The 22,500-nt window shown below is 42.4% G+C and overlaps 1 protein-coding gene across 4 annotated transcripts in view; it reads left to right on the forward strand.

The window, feature by feature from the left end:
- Nucleotides 1-13,017: 13,017 nt before the first annotated feature.
- The window catches only part of LOC121283329 (beta-crystallin B3-like), a 45,373-nt gene continuing 35,890 nt past the window's right edge, over nucleotides 13,018-22,500 (forward strand). The window contains exons 1-3 of one of the 4 annotated variants that reach the window (XM_041197791.1): nucleotides 13,331-13,349; nucleotides 15,451-15,555; nucleotides 16,410-16,468. In XM_041197791.1, the coding sequence (XP_041053725.1) occupies nucleotides 16,445-16,468 (24 nt within the window). In that variant the 5' untranslated portion in view covers nucleotides 13,331-13,349; nucleotides 15,451-15,555; nucleotides 16,410-16,444. Of the gene's footprint in view, nucleotides 13,350-15,450; nucleotides 15,556-16,409; nucleotides 16,469-22,500 lie in introns of those variants that run through there. The other 3 variants (XM_041197790.1, XM_041197792.1, XM_041197793.1) reach the window with 3 other exon arrangements.

Genomic DNA, 22,500 nt, shown 5'->3' on the forward strand with positions numbered 1-22,500 from the left:
GCTAACAGAGGAATATCTCAACAAAACTGCACAGTATGTCACGAGAAACAGTCTTAAACAACTAGATCTGATGTTTTCCTCTCCAAAGTTAATACATAATCCTTTAACATAAATGCTTCTTGATTAGCTTTTATAACATCAATAAAGTATATTTGAATTGCACAGTTTATATCTCCCCATTTTTGGTTTATAGTTTTTATAAGTGAGTCAGTAAGAGTAACAATTGAGCAAGGTCATGAAATTTATCCATAATCAGATCAACCAAAATGTTCGATATTACTGCCAAGACATACCATTTTGATGGTATGAATTTGTTACTTTGCCGAAAGAATATTTATTCATCTAGAAATAAGTACTAGATTTTATATTTAGCATTTTAAGTTAATTTCTGTTTTCAATGTATGTAATAAAGGTTTAATATTAAACCATGTTCTGTTTGAAAATGAATCTCAAATCAGTGCTTTCTCACTGAAAGAGACAACAATGACCTACCAATGAAATGTTGAAACTTTTATTTGTCTCAACATCCGCTGTTGCCTCCCTTCAACAGAATACCTTGGAACTTGCGAAATCCTTTAGCTGGTAGTAATTAACTGTGATGCATGTAATTACTAGGAAACGGTTTAAGAAATTATTAAAATCTTGGGAACACGGTTTACAAATAGAAATTGAACTCTATATAAGTTAACTAAAAAGAGTAGAAACTCAGAACAAAAATTATAGACATTTCAACCATATATTAAAGAATGCAGAATTAAACTGATTTTAATCAGATTGGTATGTGGCTGATTAAACATTAAAAGGTTTGGAATGGGCAGCATAAAAAACTTGGATTGAAGAACAGCTAATTTGCTGATTGAAGGACAATTCCTAATTACTGAGTCTAAAGAGGGACATAAATAACCACATGTAAGACCTCAAGAATAAAATTTAAAAGGAAGACACTTCATGATAATCTAATATATTATACATTCCCTTATAAACAAGTCAAAGTACAATTTGCATGAAACTGAAAAGGCTGTAGGTTGTGAGACATTAAATGGTGTGTTTTTTTCCTGGTTGGGGCACATGGACCAAATCTCTTTCATCCCTAAATTCAACTCAACCTCCTTTTCACATTATTTCAGTTCACTAATTTGGAGAAAAGTGCACAAGTGACTAGAACTAGCATAAAGCTTGATTTCCAAAGAAGGACCCCTCCAAATTGAAACAGGTAAAATATTCTCTGATAAAAACAAAAAAACTGCGGATGCTGGAAATCCAAAACAAAAACAGAATTACCTGGAAAAACTCAGCAGGTCTGGCAGCATCAGCAGAGAAGAAAAGAGTTGACGTTTCGGTTCTGTCGAAGGGTCATGAGGACTCGAAACGTCAACTCTTTTCTTCTCTGCCGATGCTGCCAGACCTGCTGAGTTTTTCCAGGTAATTCTGTTTTTGTTTTAAAATATTCTCTGGTTGTGTATTGAGTGACATTAATTAAGAAAGCACCACAGGAGGGCATACCCAAAGCAGATCTTCTGGAAGCACCCCTCATACCTCAATTTTACTAAGAAGCAATACATGAGGCATCAGTACTTTACCAATGAGACTATTGCAAAGCTGCAGCCAAAACTTGAGCCCTACATCAGGGCATTGATAGGATTGCTGGTGGTTGTCAAGGTCAATGATCCTTAACATACATCACAGAGTCGCTCCTGGCTATAACAGCTAACATCTATGACAGTTTGCAGTTTGCCATGCACCACAATATTAGGGAGGTATCTAAGTTTCTCTGTACCAGGAGGAATATATACATCACATTCCCCACTGACAGAGTGAAACAGGACAAGGGTACACTATGCTTCACCCACTTTGCAGGTTTCCCGAGGATCCAAGGTACCATATATTGCATCCGCATTGCCTTGTGTGTTCCCCGTCATCAGCTTGCGATCCTTATGTGTATAGAAAGGGATACCAATTACTGAATGTGCAACTCATTTGAGGCCAGACATGTTTTTGTTTGGCTTAATTAGCCATTGATTAGATTTGAACCAATCAGCAATTTAGTTAAACACTAAACGGAAATCAAAAATCTTTTACTATGCAAGTAAAGCTATTAACCAACAAGCAGCAGTCACTATAAAATTAATCAATTTAATTGTTCAACTGTTTTGCAAAACCAAAATTCATAATTCACTAAATATCACAAATCTGATTTATCAAATTCTCAGAATAATTTTCTACAAGACATATAAATTATTATTTGTTTCCATTCATATTCATGTCATAAAGGCCAAAAAATTAATGTAAGTGCCCATTTGAGTCAATCACAATTTTTGCCTTATTAATTTACATAGCCTTTTGTAGTGTAAATCCCTTAGGAATTGTGAAGCTATGAATGGACGCAAGACTCTTAATTATTAAAGCCTTTGCAGCTTAATATTAAATGGTTAATGGACTTATTTGCACTTTTGAAACAGTTCAGAAACAAAATTAGAGATAAAATTACGATGGATTTATAATAGGATTGTCATGCACTATTTTATAAGTTTCCAGACTGGCTGGATTTCAAATTTTCTTACCCAGATTTAATCAAAAATAAACAGCTGTAACCCTTTCAACAAAATACAGAGAGGTTTATAATATCCTCATCTGATTAAAATAAAGTACATTTTTACATTAATTTATTGCAAAGGAAATTAGGTATACGAAACACAATTGAAGTCCTAAATATATATTTTAGAAAATTTTCAATGGACATGGAAAAGAACAAAATGGGAGTGGCCCTTTAAGATTGATTTGCATCATGATTAATCAACAGTGACATGTTCAATATGGCAATATAAGGTCCACTGACTCCTTTGACAATCAGTAATTAACATTGTCATGGCAGTTCATCAAACTGACATCTTAAAGGGTCACTCCCATTTCAAAAATTGTTACAACTAGAATCCTATAGGTTCCCTTAATTAATCATTAGTCAAAATGCTGTCAAGCAATGTGGGTTAAGTAATTATGAACTGCAATGGAACTTAGGAACAGGCGGTGGCCATTTACTCCCTCAAGCCTTTTCCGCTATTCAATTACATTATAGCTGATCTTTATCCCAACTCTATTAACCCTTCTTAATACTTTTGGCTACCAGAAATCTATTGATCTCAGATTTTAAATTATAATTAATATTATTAATTATAAAAATTAATTGACTTACCACCCACTACTTTTTGTAGCAGAGTGTTTCACACTTCAAACATCTTTTATGCAAATAAGTACCTCCCGACATATCTACTGAATGACAAAGCTCTGATTTTCAGATTATACTTTGTTAAGTATCAGCTGTGGCTCAGTTGTAGGCCCTCCCCTCCGAAGCAGAAGGTTCTGGGTTTCCGGAGATACGGGTCTTTTGAATAAGTTAAACGGAGCCAGTCTGCCCCCTGAACATAAAAGATCCTACAGCACAATCTCAAAAAAGAGCAGCAGACTTATCCCCAGTGTCCTGGCCAATATCCCTTAACAAACATCACAAAAAATGATTATCTGGTCATTACCATATTGCTGTTTGTGGGAACTTTCAAATTGGCTGCTGTTTCTTCTACATTACCACTGTAACTACACTTCAAAGGTACTTCATTTCATCAGTAAAGAAGTGAGTGATCGGTGAAAAGCGCTATCTAGATGCAGGTCTTTCTTTAACATCGGAAGTAAAAGGTTCTCTCCATCTCCATCTATCCTATCAATTCCTTTCAAAATTCTAAGAACTTCAATCATATCACCCCTTAACCTTCTCTATTCCAGAGAAAATTAATCTATAATTTCTCTTTATAATTTAACCCATCAAATCCTGGTAACATACTGGTGAATCTGCGCTGCAATTCTTCCAAGGTCATTATAACTTTGCTAAAGTACAGTAACCAGAACTGCACACAGTTATCCAGAAATGATCTAACTAGTGCTTTGTATAATTGCAGTAAAACCTCCTTCCCTTTATATCCTAGACCTCTAGATATAAAGATTAACATTCCTTTAGTCTTTTTGATTATTTTTTGAACCTGATTACATCTTAATGATGTGTACATGAACTCCTTTATCTCTTTTGACTTCACTGTTCCCAGTTTATCACCATTTAAAAAATACTCTAATCTATCCTTTTTCTGGACCAGCACATATGACTTTACATTCACCTGTGTTGGAATCGACCTGCCACAGTTTTGCCCATGCATTTTAAAAAAAATTCATTCACAGGGTGTGGGCTTCGCTGGCTGGACCAACATTTATTGCCCATCCCTAGCTGCTCTTGAGATGGTGGTGGTGAGCTGCCTTCTTGAACTGCTGCAGTCCATGTGGTAGGTAGGTAGGTACACCCACAGTATTGTTAGGAAGGGTGTTCCAAGATCTTGACTCAGCAACAGTGAAGGAACAGTGATGTAGTTCCAAGTCAGGATGGTGAGTGGCTTGGAGGGGAATTTCCAGGTGGTGGTGTTTCCATCTATCTAGTGATTATTAATGTGTCTTTATAACTTTGTAACCTTTATAATCTATATAATGTACTATTCCACCAACCTTTATGTCATTGGAAAACTTTGATACACGGGTTTCTATTGTGCAGTGAAGACATGAAAAATATAGTGAAAATTTGACACCCCAGCACAAATGCTTGATGGACATCACTAGTCACTTCCTTCCAATTGAAGTACACGATTATTGTCTCTACTCTCTGTTTCCTATGACCTAATCAATCTCCTGACCAGGTCAATAATTTTCCTTCAATTACTGAGCGATAATTCTAGCTAATGATCTCTTATGTGGAATCTTATCAAATGCCTCTGGAAGTCCAAATACATTATATACATAGGGCATTCTGTTGTCTACTATTTTAGTTACTTGCTCAAAAAGTTCAATTATGTTCATTGAACATGACCTACCATTTACAAGTCCATGTTAGCTCCCTCTAATCAGCTCAAATTTCTCCAAATGTTCAGTTACCCTGTCCTTAATTATAGATCCCAATAACATCCCCACAGCAGATGTTAGACTAACAGGTCTATAATTTGTTAGTGCTATTCTAATCACAATGGTTGTGCACAGAATAGCACCCTAATGAAAAGCAGAAGCAAATACCACGATACTGGAAATAAATAAAAACAGAAAATGCCAGAAATACTCAGCAAATCGAGCAGCATTTATGGTAATAGAAACAAAATTAAATTTTCAGGCCAATGACGGTCAGCAACCTGAAATGTCAACTCCGCTTTCCTCTGCACAGATGCCGCTTGGCCTGCTGAGTATTTCAATGTTTTTTTCTTTATTCCAAATTTCTGTCCGCAGTATTTTTTCCTTATGTTTCTTTTGTTGCCTCGCCTGTCCCTTATGTAAATCAATTTTGTCACTTAACCATTCCCGTTCCACATGATAGTATTTACAGATCATTATATCGCTTCAATCTTAGTATTTGGTTTGTTCTGGGAGAAGTCACCGCAGACACCGTGACTCAGGAGGGAATCGAGGAGGACCCACTGTCAAAGAACGGAATAGTCCCAAACATTACATTGCCGTAGTGTTTCCATCCCTCCCTCCTCCTCAAACCTAAAAAAAAGAGAGGGAGGAAGAGGCAGTGCCTTCAGGAGTGCACCAGACCCGCAAGGGGCACTCTTCTAAAAGTGGATTTTAAAGGAAAAGCAGCTGATTGGTGAGTAAATCCTGGGAGCAGACTCAGAGGGAAGAGCACTGGAGCGGTGAGTATAAATCTAGCTTACCTCGGGGATTCACGGCCTTGTCTCCAGGGAGCAGACTCGGAGGGAGGAGCACCGGAGCGGTGACCTTGGGGCACAGAGTAACCGAAGCCAAAACTGAAAAAGTGATATCACAGGAAAGCTGTGACCTGATTGGTTGGTAGGAAATCTGCACCAAATTTGAAAAAAAAAACACTGGAAAGCTAATTAATAAATTAATTATCTAAGTTGAGATGGCTGGACAGGTGATGTGCTGTAGCTGTATGATGTGGGAGCTGGCAGATCCCATTGCGAGCCACAGTGACCACATCTGCAGCAAGTGTTGGTTGCTGGACGAACTCCGGCTCAGAATTGATGAGCTGGAGTCCGAGATCCGGACACTGCGGAACATCCAGGAGGGGGAGAATTACCTGGACGCTTTGTTTCAGGAGGTGCTCACAACTGGTAGATTAAGTACCTCAAGTTTGGTCAGTGGTCAGGGTCAGCAGGGTGTGACTGCAAGTGAGGCAGGTAGAGGGATCCTGTGTTCGGGAACAGAGGAGCCTCGACCTTGTCCAACAGGTACGAGGTACTTGCTCCCTGTGTGGATGAGGAACAGGGCTGTAGGGAGGATGAGCCAGCTGACCACAGCACCGTGGCACAGGAGGCCATTCAAGAGGGGGGACCAAAAAGACAAGTGGTAGTTGTAGGGGATTCTATAATTAGGGGAATTGATAGCTTCCTTTGTAAGCAGGATGGAGAGTCCCGCATGGTATGTTGCCTGTCCTGTGCCAGGGTGAGGGACATCTCTGACTGGCTTGAAAGGATATTGGAGAGGGAGGGGGAGGATCCAGTTGTTGTGGTCCACGTCGGGACAAATAACATAGGTAAGACTAGGAAAGAGGACCTGTTTGGGGATTATCAGGAGCTCGGAACTAAATTAAAGAACAGGTCCTCAAGGGTTATAATCTCCGGATTACTACCCAAGTCACGTGCAAATTGGCATAGGGACACGAGAATAAGGGAAGTAAACACGTGGCTAAAGGAGTGGTGTGGGAAAGAGAGGTTCCATTTCGTGGGGCACTGGCATCAGTATTGGAACAGGAGGGATCTGTACCGTTGGGACAGTCTCCACCTGAACCGATCTGGGACCAATGTTCTAGCGAAAAGGGTAAATAGGGTGGTCAACAAGACTTTAAACTAGAAAGTAGGGGGGAAGGGAAGGGTAAAACTCCAAGAAGTATGACTAATGGGAAACAAAGCAGCAGGTTAGCGTGTGGGGGGGGGGGGGTGGTGGATTCAACTTCATGGAAAATTATGAAAAAACTGAAAAGAAAGGAGAGCCCAGGAGAGGCTATTAAAGTCTCCAGAACACAAAATAGGACAGTGTTTGGAAAGGGCTAGGAATCTAACTTCAAGCACATTAGATATAGGGACAACATTGAGAAAGGGGATGGGAAATAAAGGACTGAAGGTGTTGTATCTGAATGCACGCAGTATTTGAAATAAGGTAAATGAGCTTGTGGCGCAGATTGAAATTGGCAGGTATGATGTGGTGGGCATCACGGAGACATGGCTGCAAGGGGATCAGGACTGGGAGCTAAATATCCAAGGATATACATCCTATCGAAAAGATAGGCAGGTTGGCAGAGGGGGTGGGGTTGCTTCATTAGTAAGAAATGAAATTAAATCAATAGCAAGAAATGATGTATGGTCAGATGATGTAGAGTCTGTGTGGGTAGAGTTGAGGAACAGCAACGGTAAAAAAAACCATAACGGGAGTTATGTACAGGCCTCCGAACAGTAGTCAGAATGTGGGGCACAAGATACACCAGGAGATAGAAAAGGTGTGTAAGAAAGGCAAGGTTACAGTGATCGTGGGGGATTTCAGTATGCAGGTAGACTGGGAAAATCAGGTCGGTAGTGGATCCCAAGAAAAGGAATTTGTGGAATGTCTACGAGATGGCTTTTTGGGGCAGCTTGTGGTGGAGCCCACTAGGGAACAGGCAATTCTAGATTTAGTGATGTGTAATGAGGCAGATTTGATAAGGGAGCTTAAGGTGAAGGAACCCTTAGGAGGAAGTGTCCATAATATGATAGAATTTACCCTGCAATTTGAGAGGAAAAAGCTGGAATCAGATGTAACGGTATTATAGTTGAATAAAGGCAACTACAGAGCCATGAGGGAGGAGCTGGCCAGAATTGACTGGGAGATGAGCCGAGCAGGAAAGACAGTGGAACAGCAATGGCCGGAGTTTCTGGGAGTAATTTGGGAGACACAGCAAAAATTCATCCCTAGGAAGAAGAAGCATACTAAGGGGAGGACGAGGCAACCATGGCTGACCAGGGAAGTCAGGGACAGCATAAAAGCTAAAGAGAAAGCATACAATGCGGCAAAGAGCAGTGGGAGACCAGGGGATTGGGAAGCCTACAAAGACCAACAGAGGACAACTAAAAAAGAAATAAGGAGGGAGAAGATTAAATATGAGGGTAAACTAGCCAGTAATATAAAAGAAGATTGCAAGAGTGTTTTTAGATATATAAAGGGTAAGAGAGAGGCAAAAGTGGACATTGGGCTGCTGGAAAATGATGCTGGAGAAGTAGTAGTGGGGAACAAAGAAATGGCGGAGGAACTGAATAGGTACTTTGCGTCAGTCTTCACAGTGGAAGACACAAGTAACATCCCCAAAGTTCAAGAGAGTCGGGGGGCAGAGGTGAGTATGGTGGCCATTACCAAGGAGAAGGTGCTAGGAAAACTGAAAGGTCTGAAGGTGGATAAATCACCTGGGCCAGATGGATTACACCCCAGAGTTCTGAAGGAGATAGCTGAAGAGATAGTGGAGGCATTAGTGGCGATCTTTCAGGAATCACTGGAGTCAGGGAGGGTCCCAGAGGACTGGAAAATCGCTAATGTAACCCCCCTGTTTAAGAAGGGAGTGAGGCAAAAGACGGGAAATTACAGGCCGATTAGCCTGACCTTGGTCGTTGGTAAGATTTTAGAGTCCTTTATTAAGGATGAGATTTCAGAATACGTGGAAGTGCATGGTAAAATAGGGCAAAGTCAGCATGGTTTCATCAAGGGGAGGTCATGCCTGACAAATCTGTTAGAATTCTTTGAGGAGGTAACAAGTAGGTTAGACAAAGGAGAGCCAATGGATGTTATCTCCTTGGACTTCCAGAAGGCCTTTGACAAGGTGCCGCACAGGAGGCTGCTCAGTAAGATAAGAGCCCATGGTGTTAGAGGCAAGATACTAGCATGGATAGAAGATTGGCTGTCTGGCAGGAGGCAGAGAGTGGGGATAAGGGGGTCCTTCTCAGGATAGCGGCCGGTGACCAGTTGGAATTCCACAGGGGTCAGTGTTGGGACCACAACTTTTCACTTTATACATTAATGATCTAGATGAAGGAACTGAGGGCATCCTGGCTAAGTTTGCAGATGATACAAAGATAGGTGGAGGGACAGGTAGTATTGAGGAGGCAGGGAGGCTGCAGAAGGATTTGGACAGGTTAGGAGAATGGGCAAAGAAGTGGCAGATGGAATACAACGTGGGGAAGTGTGAGGTCATGCACTTTGGTAGGAAGAATAGAGACATAGACTATTTTCTAAATGGGGAGAGAATTCAGAAATCTGGAATGCAAAGGGACTTGGAAGTCCTAGTCCAGGATTCTCTTAAGGTTAACTTGCAGGTTGAGTCAGTAGTTAGGAAGGCAAATGCAATGTTGGCATTTATTTCGAAAGGACTAGAATATAAAAGCAGGGATGTGCTGCTGAGGTTTTATAAGGCTCTGGTCAGACCACATTTAGAATATTGTGAGCAATTTTGGGCCCCGTATCTCAGGAAGAATGTGCTGGCCCTGGAGAGAGTCCAGAGGAGGTTCACGAGAATGTTTGGAATGAAAGGCTTAACATATGAGGAACATTTCAGGACTCTGGGTCTATACTCGATGGAGTTTAGAAGGATGAGGGGGCATCTGATTGAAACTTACAGAATACTGAAATGCCTGGATAGAGTGGACGTGGGGAAGATGTTTCCATTAGCAGGAGAGTCTAGAACCCGAGGGCACAGCCTCAGAGTAAAGGGAAGACCTTTTAGAACAGAGATGAGGAGAAACTTCTTTAGCCAGGGAATGGTGAATCGATGGAATTCATTGCCACAGAAGGCTTTGGAGGCCAGGTCATTGAGTGTATTTAAGACCGAGATAGATAAGTTCTTGATTGGTAAGGGGATCAAAGGTTACGGGGAGAAGGCAGGAGAATGGGGTTGAGAAACTTATCAACCATGATTGAATGGCGGAGCAGAATCGATGGGCCGAATGGCCTGATTTCTGTTCCTATGTCTTATGGTCTTATTCCCGTTCCTCATGATAGTATTTACAGGTCATTATATCTTTTCAATCTTAGTATTTGGTTTGTTCTGTCCCTGTTAAAAAGCATTTCTGTCACATCTTTCTGGTTTAATTTAGGGTCTATACATCAAACATCAGCCGATTTCAGTTCTCTCCCCTGATGCTCCCTGAGCTGCTGAGTGTCTCCAGAGCTTTCAATTTTGGTTGAAGATTTTTCACCACCTGCAATATTTTGCTTTTTGTACATCCTGATTATGCTGTGCCACTTTCAAAATATCCGGATTCTGAGATTTCCAGGCTAGGGAATTTGGGATATCAAAGATATGTAAATGGTTCAGGTCTGCGGATGCCGAGATCTCGAGCATTAATCTGGAGATTTCACAGTAGACTGCTGTGTTGATCTTCTCTTCGGGACCAGATGCTCCCTCTTTAAACCAGCTCATCTTCAATATACTTCAATTCTAATACGTGCAGATTTCAACACCAAGAAAATATTAGCCTACATTCTGCAAACTATTCAGTGCATACAACGGTGTACATATCTAAGAACTTCTTCCATTACATTCAGGCATTTCAAAAAGAAATGTTTACCTCATCTCCTCTGGGGATCTTCCTCCCACAGCTTCCAACCTGATAGTCGCCCAACCTCGGACGGCCCGCTTCTATCTCCTACCCAAAATCCACAAACAGAACTGCCCCGGTAGACTGATCGTCTCAGCTTGCTCCTGCCCCACAGAACTCATTTCTCGTTATCTTGACTCCCTTCTCTCTCCCCTTGTCCAGTCCCTTCCCACCTACATCCGTGATTCCTCTGACAGCTTACGTCACATCAACAATTTCCAGTTCCCTGGCCCCAACCGCTTACTCTTCACCATGGACGTCCAATCCCTCTACACCTCCATCCCCCACCAGGATGGTCTGAGGGCCCTTAGCTTCTTCCTCGAACAGAGGCCCGAACAATCCCCATCCACCACTACTCTCCTCCGTCTGGCTGAACGTTCTCACACTGAACAATTTCTCCTTCAACTCCTCTCACTTCCTCCAAATAAAAGGTGTGGCTATGGGTACCCGCATGGGCCCCAGCTATGCCTGTCTCTTTATGGGGTATGTGGAACATTACTTGTTGCAGTCCTACTCCGGCCCCCTTCCACAACTCTTTCTCTGGTGCATCGATGATTACTTCGGTGCCGCTTCATGCTCTCGTCAGGACTTGGAAAAATTTATTAATTTTGCTTCCAATCTCCACCCCTCCATCATTTTCACGTGGTCCATCTCTGACACTTCCCTTCCCTTCCTTGACCTCTCTGTCTCAATCTCTGGTGATAGACTGTCCACCAATATCCATTACAAACCCACCGACTCCCACAGCTATCTCGACTACAGCTCCTCACACCCTGCTTCCTGTAAGGACTCCATCCCATTCTCTCAGTTCCTTCGCCTCCGTCGCATCTGTTCCGATGATGCTACATTCAAAAACAGTTCCTCTAACATGTCCTCCTTCTTCCTTAACCGAGGTTTTCCACCCACGGTCGTTGACAGGGCCCTCAACCGTGTCCGGCCCATCTCCCGCGCATCCGCCCTTACGCCTTCTCCTCCCTCCCAATAACATGATAGGGTCCCCCTTGTCCTCACTTATCACCCCACCAGCCTCCGCATTCAAAGGATCATCCACCGCCACTTCCACCAACTCCAGCATGATGCCACCACCAAACACATCTTCCCTTCACCCCCCTTATCGGCATTCCGTAGGGATCGCTCCCTCCGGGACACCCTGGTCCACTCCTCCATCACCCCCTACTCCTCAACCCCCTCCTATGGCACCACCCCATGCCCACGCAAAAAATGCAATACCTGCCCCTTCACTTCCTCTCTCCTCACCGTCCAAGGACCCAAACACTCCTTTCAAGTGAAGCAGCATTTCACTTGCATTTCCCCCAACTTAGTCTACTGCATCCGTTGCTCCCAATGTGGTCTCCTCTACATTGGAGAGACCAAACGTAAACTGGGCGACCACTTTGCAGAACACCTGCGGTCTGTCCGCAAGAATGACCCAAACCTCCCTGTCGCTTGCCATTTCAACACTCCACCCTGCTCTCTTGCCCACATGTCTGTCCTTAGCTTGCTGCATTGTTCCAGTGAAGCCCAACGCAAACTGGAGGAACAACACCTCATCTTCCGACTAGGGACTTTACAGCCTTCTGGACTGAATACTGAATTCAACAACTTTAGGTCGTAAGCTCCCTCCCCCATCCCCACCACCTTTCTGTTTCCCCCTTCCTCTTTTTTTTCCAATAAATTATAAAGATTTTCCTTTTCCCACCTATTTCCATTATATATAAAAAACCCCACTAGAGCTATACCTTGAGTGCCCTACCATCCATTCTTAATTAGCACATTCGTTTAGATAATATCACCAACTTTAATTTTAACACCTATGTGTTCTATTGTACTATTGTCGTTGACATCTTTTGATGATCTGCTTCTATCACTGCTTGTTTGTCCCTACAACCACACCCCCCCACCCCCCCCTCCACCTCTTTGTCTCTCTATCTCTCCACCCCTCACACACACACCTTAAACCAGCTTATATTTCAGCTCTTTCTTGGACTCGAACACAAGTTCTGTCGAAGGGTCATGAGGACTCGAAACGTCAACTCTTTTCTTCTCCGCCGATGCTGCCAGACCTGCTGAGTTTTTCCAGGTAATTCTGTTTTTGTTTTGGATTTCCAGCATCCGCAGTATTTTTTGTTTTTTTTTTCACTCTTCATTGCTCGTTCTCATTAATCCATTCTTGTAAATAATACAATGACTAATTTATAAAACAAACTGCTTTAAGTAAATTAGAAACAAACCACTTCGCTTTGTTAAAAAATCGTTCCAGTTGTTACCCGAGTCTCGAGTTTTGCAGGAAACTTTTTGTCAGTGATTTGTTTTGCCTCAGGGAGGTGCTGTATGGTTTTAGCGTTGTGCTCATTTCCTCTATCGTCAGAGCAAGCGACCGTGTACACAGTGGTAATGGAGTCAGATGGTAGCGGTGAAATGCAATGGCAAACAGTCGAACAGAGAAAGTGTGGCGGGGAAAACCTGTATTACAAAATGTACTGCGTCAAAATGCAGCAGTTTCCAGCAGACGTTCACAGATTTTGTGACCCTCAGTTACAACATGGGCGAAGGAAAGAGCTGGTTCAGCTGCTGAGGGATATTGATGAATTGAGTTGCCAAAAGCTGCAAATATTGTTTTCTTTTTCTGTTCCGAATCTGGAAGCAATGAGCTTTATTTCAGATTTAAAGCAACCTGTGGTTTCAGCTGGTGCTGTAAGTACTACTTAAATTACAACATAGTCGTTGTCACTCCTGCGGGTAGATTAACAACTGGCCGCAGCTACAGAGTCTGGGCCCAGTGATGTACCAGTCCCTCCCTGTCACTTACTTCACGTATAATATCTACATTGTTTGCTTACGCTACAAGTCCACTGATTGTACTGGAAATACATTTATTAACTGAAAGCAGGCTCAGGTTAAAGCAGGTCAGACCATGCGGCACCAAAATTGACTGGCAAGAAGTAACAATCCTAGACATAAATCCTGAGATGTTTGCAAAGGTCACTTTTGTAGTGTAAAATGTATTGAGCACACTACCGCTGACCTCCCCTTCACAATCAATATCTCCCAGTTCCATCACCAGTATCCCTCGCTGCTACTGATAGCATGTTGCAATGGTCTCTGCCCCAATTATCCCATGTGGTAAATTATTTCATGCTCCAGTGGTCTGTGTAAAGAAATTTCTTCTCCCTCTCAACTCTGAGAAGCGACAATTTTATTTTGATGATCCCTTGTCACAGACCCCCAATGAAAGGAAACATTTTTCCCATATTCAATTTATTGAAGCCTTTCAACATTTTAAAAACCTGAAATACATGTCCTTTCTCACCAATATAATATTTTGAGAAGACAATATCTTCAATTAGGAAGAAATGCATTTGTCAGCATATAGCTAAACTTCCAAAATGATAAAGTACCACACGAGAGACTCTTACAAACCCAGATAAGTCATGGATTTGGATTGTATTGAATTGGACATAGGAAATAGGAGCAGGAGCAGGCCATTTGGCCCCTCAAGCTATTCAATTGGATCATGACTGATCATCTCCTTCAATGCCATTTTCCTGCATTATCCCCATGTTCCTTGATGTCTTTACTATCTAGAAATCTATCGATCTGTCTTGAACATACTGAGTGACTGAGCCTCCACAACCCCAGGAGGTGGAGAATTCCAAAGATTCACCACCCTCTGAGTGAAGAAATTCCTCCTTATCTCAGTCCTAAATGGCCTATCCTTTATTCTGAGACTGTGCCCCCTGGTTCGAGACACCATGCCCCCCTCCTCCTCCTCCTCCTCCCCCAACTGTCCCAGTCAGAAGGAACATCCTTCCTGCATCTACCTTGTCAAGCCCTGTAAGATTTCTGTCTTGTTTCAATGAGAATGTGCTGTCTAGAGGGGAATGACTTTGAGCTGCTGATTATTGTATGTGTAAATGCTCTGAAATCACAGTCATAATACAAGGTAGTTAGATTTGTGGATGAGCCATGCTGGGGAAGGGGAATGTGGGACTTCAGGGAGGAAGCCAAAAATAGCAAAGATCTCAATAGAATTTACACCTAGAGTGATAATTCCCAATAAAACACAATATGGACAAAAAGGTGCTGTGTGTGGAATTAAAAATTGGAGCCAAAGGTGCTCCATGTGTGGAATAAAACTTACCAAAGGGAATGTTGGAAGGGACCTAGATAGTTGCTCAAGATGGCTGAAGAGTGTGAGGCAGCAACGAATATGTAACTAGGAAACTGGGTTATATTTTAAAGCCAGTTGAGTTCAGATCACCCAACGTCATGCTGAAGTTGTACAGTGTCCTGAGTACAGGTTATATCTGGATTATGTATACATTCCTGATCACTGTGAAATCAGGGCTCCATTCAGGCCCCAAGATCAGCGTCGAGCTGAGCAAAGGAGCGAATCCATGATGTTATGGAGGAGAACTTAATAAACTTGAGCTCTTCAGCCTTGAAAAGTGAAGGCCGAGAGGGAATGTTATAGACAGATAGGATATATAGAATAGTGAAAGTAAATGCAGGCACTGCTTTCAGGACAGGGCACCAGATTAAGAGGCCACAGATACAGAGTTGTAAAAGGCAAGATGTCAGGAAGCATTTCTTGCTAGAGGGTGATTAACTGTTAGAACAACTTGCTAGGATTGATGTCTGTGGTCAGGTTACTGTATTAATTTAAGAAAAAACATGTACAGTTTAAAGGGAATACTGTAGTCAGAAAGGATGACATCAAATAATTGAAGGACTGATCATCTAACATTCATTGGGATTCTAACATATCATGTTTAATCTTTTCTTTTAATGTTAGGGAACAGGATACTGGGAGTTTCTACTTCAGAGCCATGGAGTAGATCTGATATCATTTGATACAAATATTGTTTATCCGCCAGAAATGCAATATTCAGAGATTTTGGTAGGTACAATACTTTTATAGAGTGACTCGAGCCATGAGTAAGGTGGAGACTTTTAACTGTCACTTTGTGTTTAGATCTATAAAATAACATGATTAGGGGTGACTTATAGACAATTTTGCATTTCTTTTTCTACTTTGCATTGTTTGCCTTAAATTTTCAAAGGGCAACAACTTTACCTTTGTTTTATCTTTAATTTGGGTCAAAAGAAAAGGGCCAATTTGCCGATGACTCTGGTCTGAAAAAATAAATCTAAGCCCATAAACAGATCTGTTTCAGCCCAAACTGTAAACTTCATTTCTGCACGTAACAATGACAATCTGCATTTACCTAACATCTTTCACATAATATATCGTCTTGTGGTGCTTTCAAGGAGCAAAAAATGGTAGAAGAATTTAGGAGAGGAGCAAAGGTTTGCCAAAATGGTATATTTTAAGGGAGCAAAGCAGAGGGATTGTGAGAGAGAATTCTACAGTTTTAAGCTTAGACAGCTCGAGATTGTGCTACTGAAGGTGGAGCAGGAGGGAAAAATCGAAAAAGGGCCAGAGTCAAATGATCAGAGGACACATAAGATTAGAAGAGCTTACAGTTTGGAAAGGGATAAGTCAGGGAAATGAATGAATAACTGAGGACCCTTGCTCCATTACATGGGGCAGAAGTCACTGGAGGCTGGTGAGGACAGGGATGATGGAGGAGTGTGGAATAAGGAACAGGATGTGGTCGTCAAGTTTTGGATTGGTAAATGTTAAATTTGTCTGGGTCACTCAAAAGAGGACTGGCTTTTCAGGATATATTTACCCTATTTTTTCTGTAACCTATTTTTCTTCCTTCTAAATTTCTAATTTGTATCCAGTAGTGAACGGATGAGAAATTGGGCGTCACAAGTGCCCCATGAGCTCCAAGATCGCATCTGTGGTATGTGCAAATACTTGAGGTGAATTGGGTGGATGTCATATTGGTGCAGACATTAGCATGTGCACATTGAATGTCCACAGTATATATGAAGAATGGGTAGACCATGTTGTCAGTTAGCAAGTAATGCTGATTTGACACCAGCATCTGCCATTTTAGAGCTCAACACTCGAGCCAACATCCTCTTTTGCTGAACACATATTCAACAGCAAAAAGGACTAACACCACCCCATCCTCCCCTGTCCCACACCAGCGGTAATTAAAGGGATCGTCAGTGAATTACTGGTTAGTTCCTGGTTGATTTATTCTGCTGGTTATTCTACAAGTGTTTGGTGCTTTCTATGGTTCCTTTGAGTTGCAAAGGTCTACATGGAGTGGTGTGGCTGAATGATGCAAGATTTTTTGCTGACTTCAAGGCTTTTGTACCAACCAGCTGTTCCCAGATATGGGTGCACTTGAAGCCATTCCCTTTGGAATAAAGCATGACCTTGAGAATGAACAGAGACTACAAATACTTCTTCCCACTCATTGTAATAGTAAATGTAATAAAATCATAAAACAAAAGGTCAGTAATGAAATCACTCAAAAATGGAGTAAGTGCCATTCTTAGAGCAAACTCATTGTCAAATCTTTAGCTTGGTAATCAGTGTTGGGCCTTGCAGTGTTCCAGCAAGCTGGAGTACAAGAATAAGGAGCTATTACTCCAATTGTACAGGGCTTTGGTGAAAACACACCTGGAATACTGTGCGCAGTTTTGGTCTCCATCTCTAAGAAAAGGTATACTTGCATTCGAGGTGATACAGCGATGATTCACTTGATTGGTTCCTGGGACTGCAGATTGGCCTATAATCAGAGACTGAGTAAATTGGACCTATTCTGTCTGGAGTTCTGAAAAATGAGAGGTGATCTCATTGAAACATACAAAATTCTGAAGGGGCTACCCTGCGGTAGACATGGAGAAGCTGTTTCCCCTGGCTGGGAAATCTAGAACATGTGGCATAGTCTCGGGATAAGAAGTATATCATTCAGGATTGGGATGATGAGAAATTTTTTCTCTCAAAGTGTTGTGAATCTTTGGAATTGTCCATTTGAGTGTGGATACTCCTCTGTTGAGTATATTTAAGGCTAAGATAGACAGAATTTTGGTGTCTCAGAGAATCGAGGGATAGGGGGAGTGGGTGGGAAAGTTGAGTTGAGGAAAAAGATCAGCTGAGACCTAGGGGGTGTCTGATCTTCTGCTGTGGCTGATTGCTGCTGTTATCTTTGGCTGAGTGCAACTTGAACCAATATCGTACATCTCCTTGTAGCTTAATCCAAAGTTTAACTGGGGGAAGTAGGATTCCTGCCCAATCTGAGCATAGAAATGTAGCATAAAACTGTACATTAATAAAGTTTGTTGTTTGTTTTTAGTTACTTCCAAATGCACTTTTCTGGCCTCACTGAATTTTCACAAAAACTGTTCAGCAGCTAGTGTCTGCAGACATATTTGTGTACAGCACTATTCAAGTTATGTCCCATTTCCCAACCAGAATACAACTAACACTGAACAGAGCATGGTGTTGGATTATAATAGAGTCTGGGAAGAGCATCCCCTGCAGTCGCCGTTGCCATGAAGCAGTCTGGGAAGAGTGTCCTCTGCAGTCACTTTCGCTGTGAAGCAGCCTGGGAAGAGCATCCTCTGCAGTCACTGTCGCCGTGAAGCAGCCTGGGAAGAGCATCCTCTGCAGTCACTGTCGCCGTGAAGCAGCCTGGGAAGAGCATCCTCTGCAGTCACTGTCGCCGTGAAGCAGCCTGGGAAGAGCATCCTCTGCAGTCACTGTCGCCGTGAAGCAGTCTGGGAAGAGTGTCCTCTGCAGTCACCATCGCCGCGAAGCAGTCTGGGAAGAGCATCCTCTGCAGTCACTGTCGCCGTGAAGCAGCCTGGGAAGAGCATCCTCTGCAGTCACTGTCGCCGTGAAGCAGCCTGGGAAGAGCATCCTCTGCAGTCACTGTCGCCGTGAAGCAGCCTGGGAAGAGCATCCTCTGCAGTCACTGTCGCCGTGAAGCAGTCTGGGAAGAGCATCCTCTGCAGTCACTGTCGCCGTGAAGCAGTCTGGGAAGAGTGTCCTCTGCAGTCACCATCGCCGTGAAGCAGCCTGGGAAGAGCATCCTCTGCAGTCACCGTCGCCGTGAAGCAGCTTGGGAAGAGCATCCTCTGCAGTCACTGTCGCCGTGAAGCAGCCTGGGAAGAGCATCCTCTGCAGTCACTGTCGCCGTGAAGCAGTCTGGGAAGAGCGTCCTCTGCAGTCACTGTCGCCGAGTGAAAAAAAACAAAGAGTGACATCACAGGAAAACTGTAAGTTCATTGGTTGGTAAGTAACTGCTAGTTTGAACTACTTATTCTAAGTTGATTTCAGATTAAAGGTGATTACTGGGGCCCAGGATCAGAGGCCTAACATTTCAGCTTCAACTCAGCAGAGAGAGCGAGTCCCAGTTGATTTTAAAAAGTGTATTTTGAATCTCTATTCTAACTTTCTTTCAGATTAAAGGTAAATAGGAGAAATATTTTACAGATTGATAAACTAAAGACCAGTAGGAAATTTAAAAACAAATTGAAAAACTAATTAAGTAAAATAGGGATGCAGGGTCAGGTGATGTGTTGTAGCTGCACGATGTGGGAGCTGGTGGACCCCATTGTGGTTCCTAGTGACCACATCAGTAGCAAATGGTGGTTGCTGGAGGAATTCCGGCTCAGAGTTGATGAGCTGGAATCTGAGCTTCGGACACTGCGGCACATCAGGGAGGGGGAGAGTTACTTGGACGCAGTTTTCAGGAGACAATCACACCCCTTAGATTAACTACCTTAAATTCGGCCAGTGGTCAGGGACAGGAGGGTGTGACTATGGGTGAGGTAAGTAAAGAAATCCAGGAAGTAGGACTACAGGAGCCTCAGCCCTTACCCTTATCCAACAGATTCGAGATTCTTACTCCCTGTGTGGACGAGAGTGGGGACTGTAGTGAGGATGAGCAAACTGACCGTAGCACCATGGCACAGGGAGTCATTCAAGTGGGGGGGGGGAGAAAAGAGAAATGTAGTTGTAATCGGGGATAGTATAGTTAGGGGAATAGATACTGTTCTCTGTAGCTGAAATCAAGAGGCCAGAAGGCTGTGTTGCTTACCTGGTGCCAGGGTTAAGGATATCTCATCTGGGCTGCAGAGGAACTTGGAGTGGGAGGGGAAAGATCCAGTTGTCATGGTCCACGTAGGTACCAACAATAGAGCTAGAATGAGGAAAGAGGTTCTGCTGAGGGAATACGAGAAGCTAGGGGCTAAATTAAAAAGCAGAACCAAAATAATAATCTTCGGATTACCACCTGAACCACGAGCTAATTGGCACAGGGTCAATAAGATTAAAGAGGGAAATGCGTGGTTCAAAGTTTGGTGTGGGAGAAATGGGTTCGAATTCATGGGACATTGGCACCAGTACTGGGGAAAGAGGGAGCTATTCCGTTCGGATGGGCTCCACTTGAATCAGGCGCTGGGACCAGTGTCCTGGTGAATCGCATAACTAGGGTTGTAGATGGGGCTTTAAACTAAATAGTTGGGGGGAGGGTTCAGTTGCATGGAAATATAAAAAATCAAAGTTTAAGGAGAGGGTAAGAGTGCAGGTTAGTGACGAGGTTGATTGCTACCAAAAAGTGAAAGGAAAGGACCGAGTGCATGAACGCCATATTGCACCAAAGAATCATATTAAAGTCGGGAAAATTGACAATAGGGCAAACTTAAAGGCTTTGTATCTGAATGCACACAGCATTCGGAATAAAACTAATGAGTTAACAGCGCAAATAGAGATAAATAGGTAGGATTTGGTGGCGATTACTGAGACGTGGTTACAGGGAGAATAGGTTTGGGAGTTGAATATCCAAGGGTACTCAGTGTTTTGGAAGAATAAGCAGGAAGGAAAAGGAGATGGTGTGGCTTTGTTATTAAAGGAAGAGATCAGTGCTATAGTGAGGAATGATATAGGCACTGGAGAGCAAGACGTAGAGTCAATCTGGATAGAAATAAGAAATAGCAAGGGAAAGAAGTCCCTGGTGGGAGTAATCTATAGGTCCCCATAAGTAGTTCAGCAGTAGGGCACAGTATAAACCAGGAAATAATGGGAGCATGTAAAAAAGGCACGGCAATAATCATGGGTGATTTTCATATGCATATAGACTGGACTAATCAAATTGGCAAGGGTAGCCTCGAGGGAGAGTTCATAGAGTGTATTAGAGATTGTTTCTTGGAGCAACATGTTGTGGAATCAACCAGGGAGCAGGCTATTCTGGATTTGGTTTTGTGTAATGAGATGGGATTAATTAATGATCTCATAGTAAAGGATCCTCGAGGGAAGAGTGATCATAGCATGCTAGAATTTCAAGTTCAGTTTGAGAGCGAGAAACATGAGTCCCACACTAGTTCTGGAGTTAAACAAAGGTAACTACATAGGTATGAGGGCAGATTTGGCCCTAGTGGACTGGGCAGGAAGACTACAAGGTTGGACAGTTGATGAACAGTGGCAGATATTTAAGGAGATATTCAATTCCTCCCAAGTAAAATATATTCCAAAGAGGGAAAAAGATGGTAAGGGGGCAAAAAGCATCCTTGGTTAAGCAAGGAAGTTAAAGATAACATAAAGGCAAAAACTAAGGCATACCAAATTGCAAAGGTCAGTGGCAGGCTGGAAGATTGGGAAACTTTTAAAGATCAACAAAGGGTTACTAAAAAAAAATAAAAAGAGCAAAGGTAAATTATGAAGGAAAACTAGCGTAAAATGTAAAAACTGATAGCAAAAGCTACTGCAAGTATGTAAAAGGAAAGAGAGTAGCTAAAGTGAATGTTGGTCCCTTGGAGGATGAGACTGGGGAGTTAATAATGGGGAACGCAGAAACGGCAGAGACGCTTAATCAATACTTTGCCTCAGTTTTCACAGTGGAGGACACTAGTACCACCCCAATAGGAACAGGTGGTGCAGAGGGTATAGAGAAGGAGGAACTTAGAGCAATCACCATCACTAGAGAAAAAACTGAGCAAACTATTGGGATTAAAGGGTGACAAGTCCCCAGGACCTGATGGCCTACATCCCAGGGTCTTAAAGGAAGTGGCAGTGGAGATAGTGGATGCATTGGCCATAATATTCCAAAATTCCCTGGATTCTGGAAAGGTTCCAGTGGATTGGAAAATGCTAACATTAACACCCTTATTCAAAAAGGGGAGGAGGCAGAAAGTAGGAAACTATAGACCAGTTAGTTTAACATCTGTCGTTGGGAAATTGTTGGAATCCATTATTAAGGAAGTAGTAATGGGGCATTTGGAAAGTCAAAATGCAATCCTTCAGAGTCAGCATGGTTTTATGAAGAGTAAATCGTGTTTGACTAATTTGCTGGAGTTCTTTGAAGATGTGACAAGCAAAGTGGATAGTTGGGATCCTGTAGATTTCATATATCTGGACTTCCAGAAGACCTTTGATAAGGTGTCGCACAGAATATTAATACAGAAGATAAGATCACACAGAGTTAGGGGTAATATATTAGCTTGGATAGAGGATTGGCTAACCAACAGAAAGCAAAGAGTCGGGATAAATGGGTCTTTTTCTGGATGGCAAGCTGTAAATAGTGGGGCGTCACAGGGTTTGGTCCTTGGGCCCCAACTATTTACAATCTATATTAATGACCTGGATTCAGGGATAGAAGGTACTATAGCTAAATTTGCAGATGACACCAAAATAGGTGGGAAAGTAAGTTGCAATGAAGAAATAAGAAATTTACAAGTGGATATGGACAGGTTAGGTGAATGGACCGAAATTTGGCAGATGGAGTTTAACGTGGATAAGTGTGAGGTTATCCATTTTGGTCGGAAGAATAAAAAGGCGACTTATTATTTAAATGAAGAGAAACTTCAGAATGCTTCAGTGCAGAGGGATCTGGGTGTCCTCGTGCATGAATCGCTGAAAGTTAGTATGCAGGTACAGCAGGTAATAAGGAAGGCAAATGGAATTTTGGCATTTATTGCT

The sequence above is a fragment of the Carcharodon carcharias genome, chromosome 10 (genome assembly GCF_017639515.1).
Source record: "Carcharodon carcharias isolate sCarCar2 chromosome 10, sCarCar2.pri, whole genome shotgun sequence".
NCBI lineage: Eukaryota > Metazoa > Chordata > Chondrichthyes > Lamniformes > Lamnidae > Carcharodon > Carcharodon carcharias.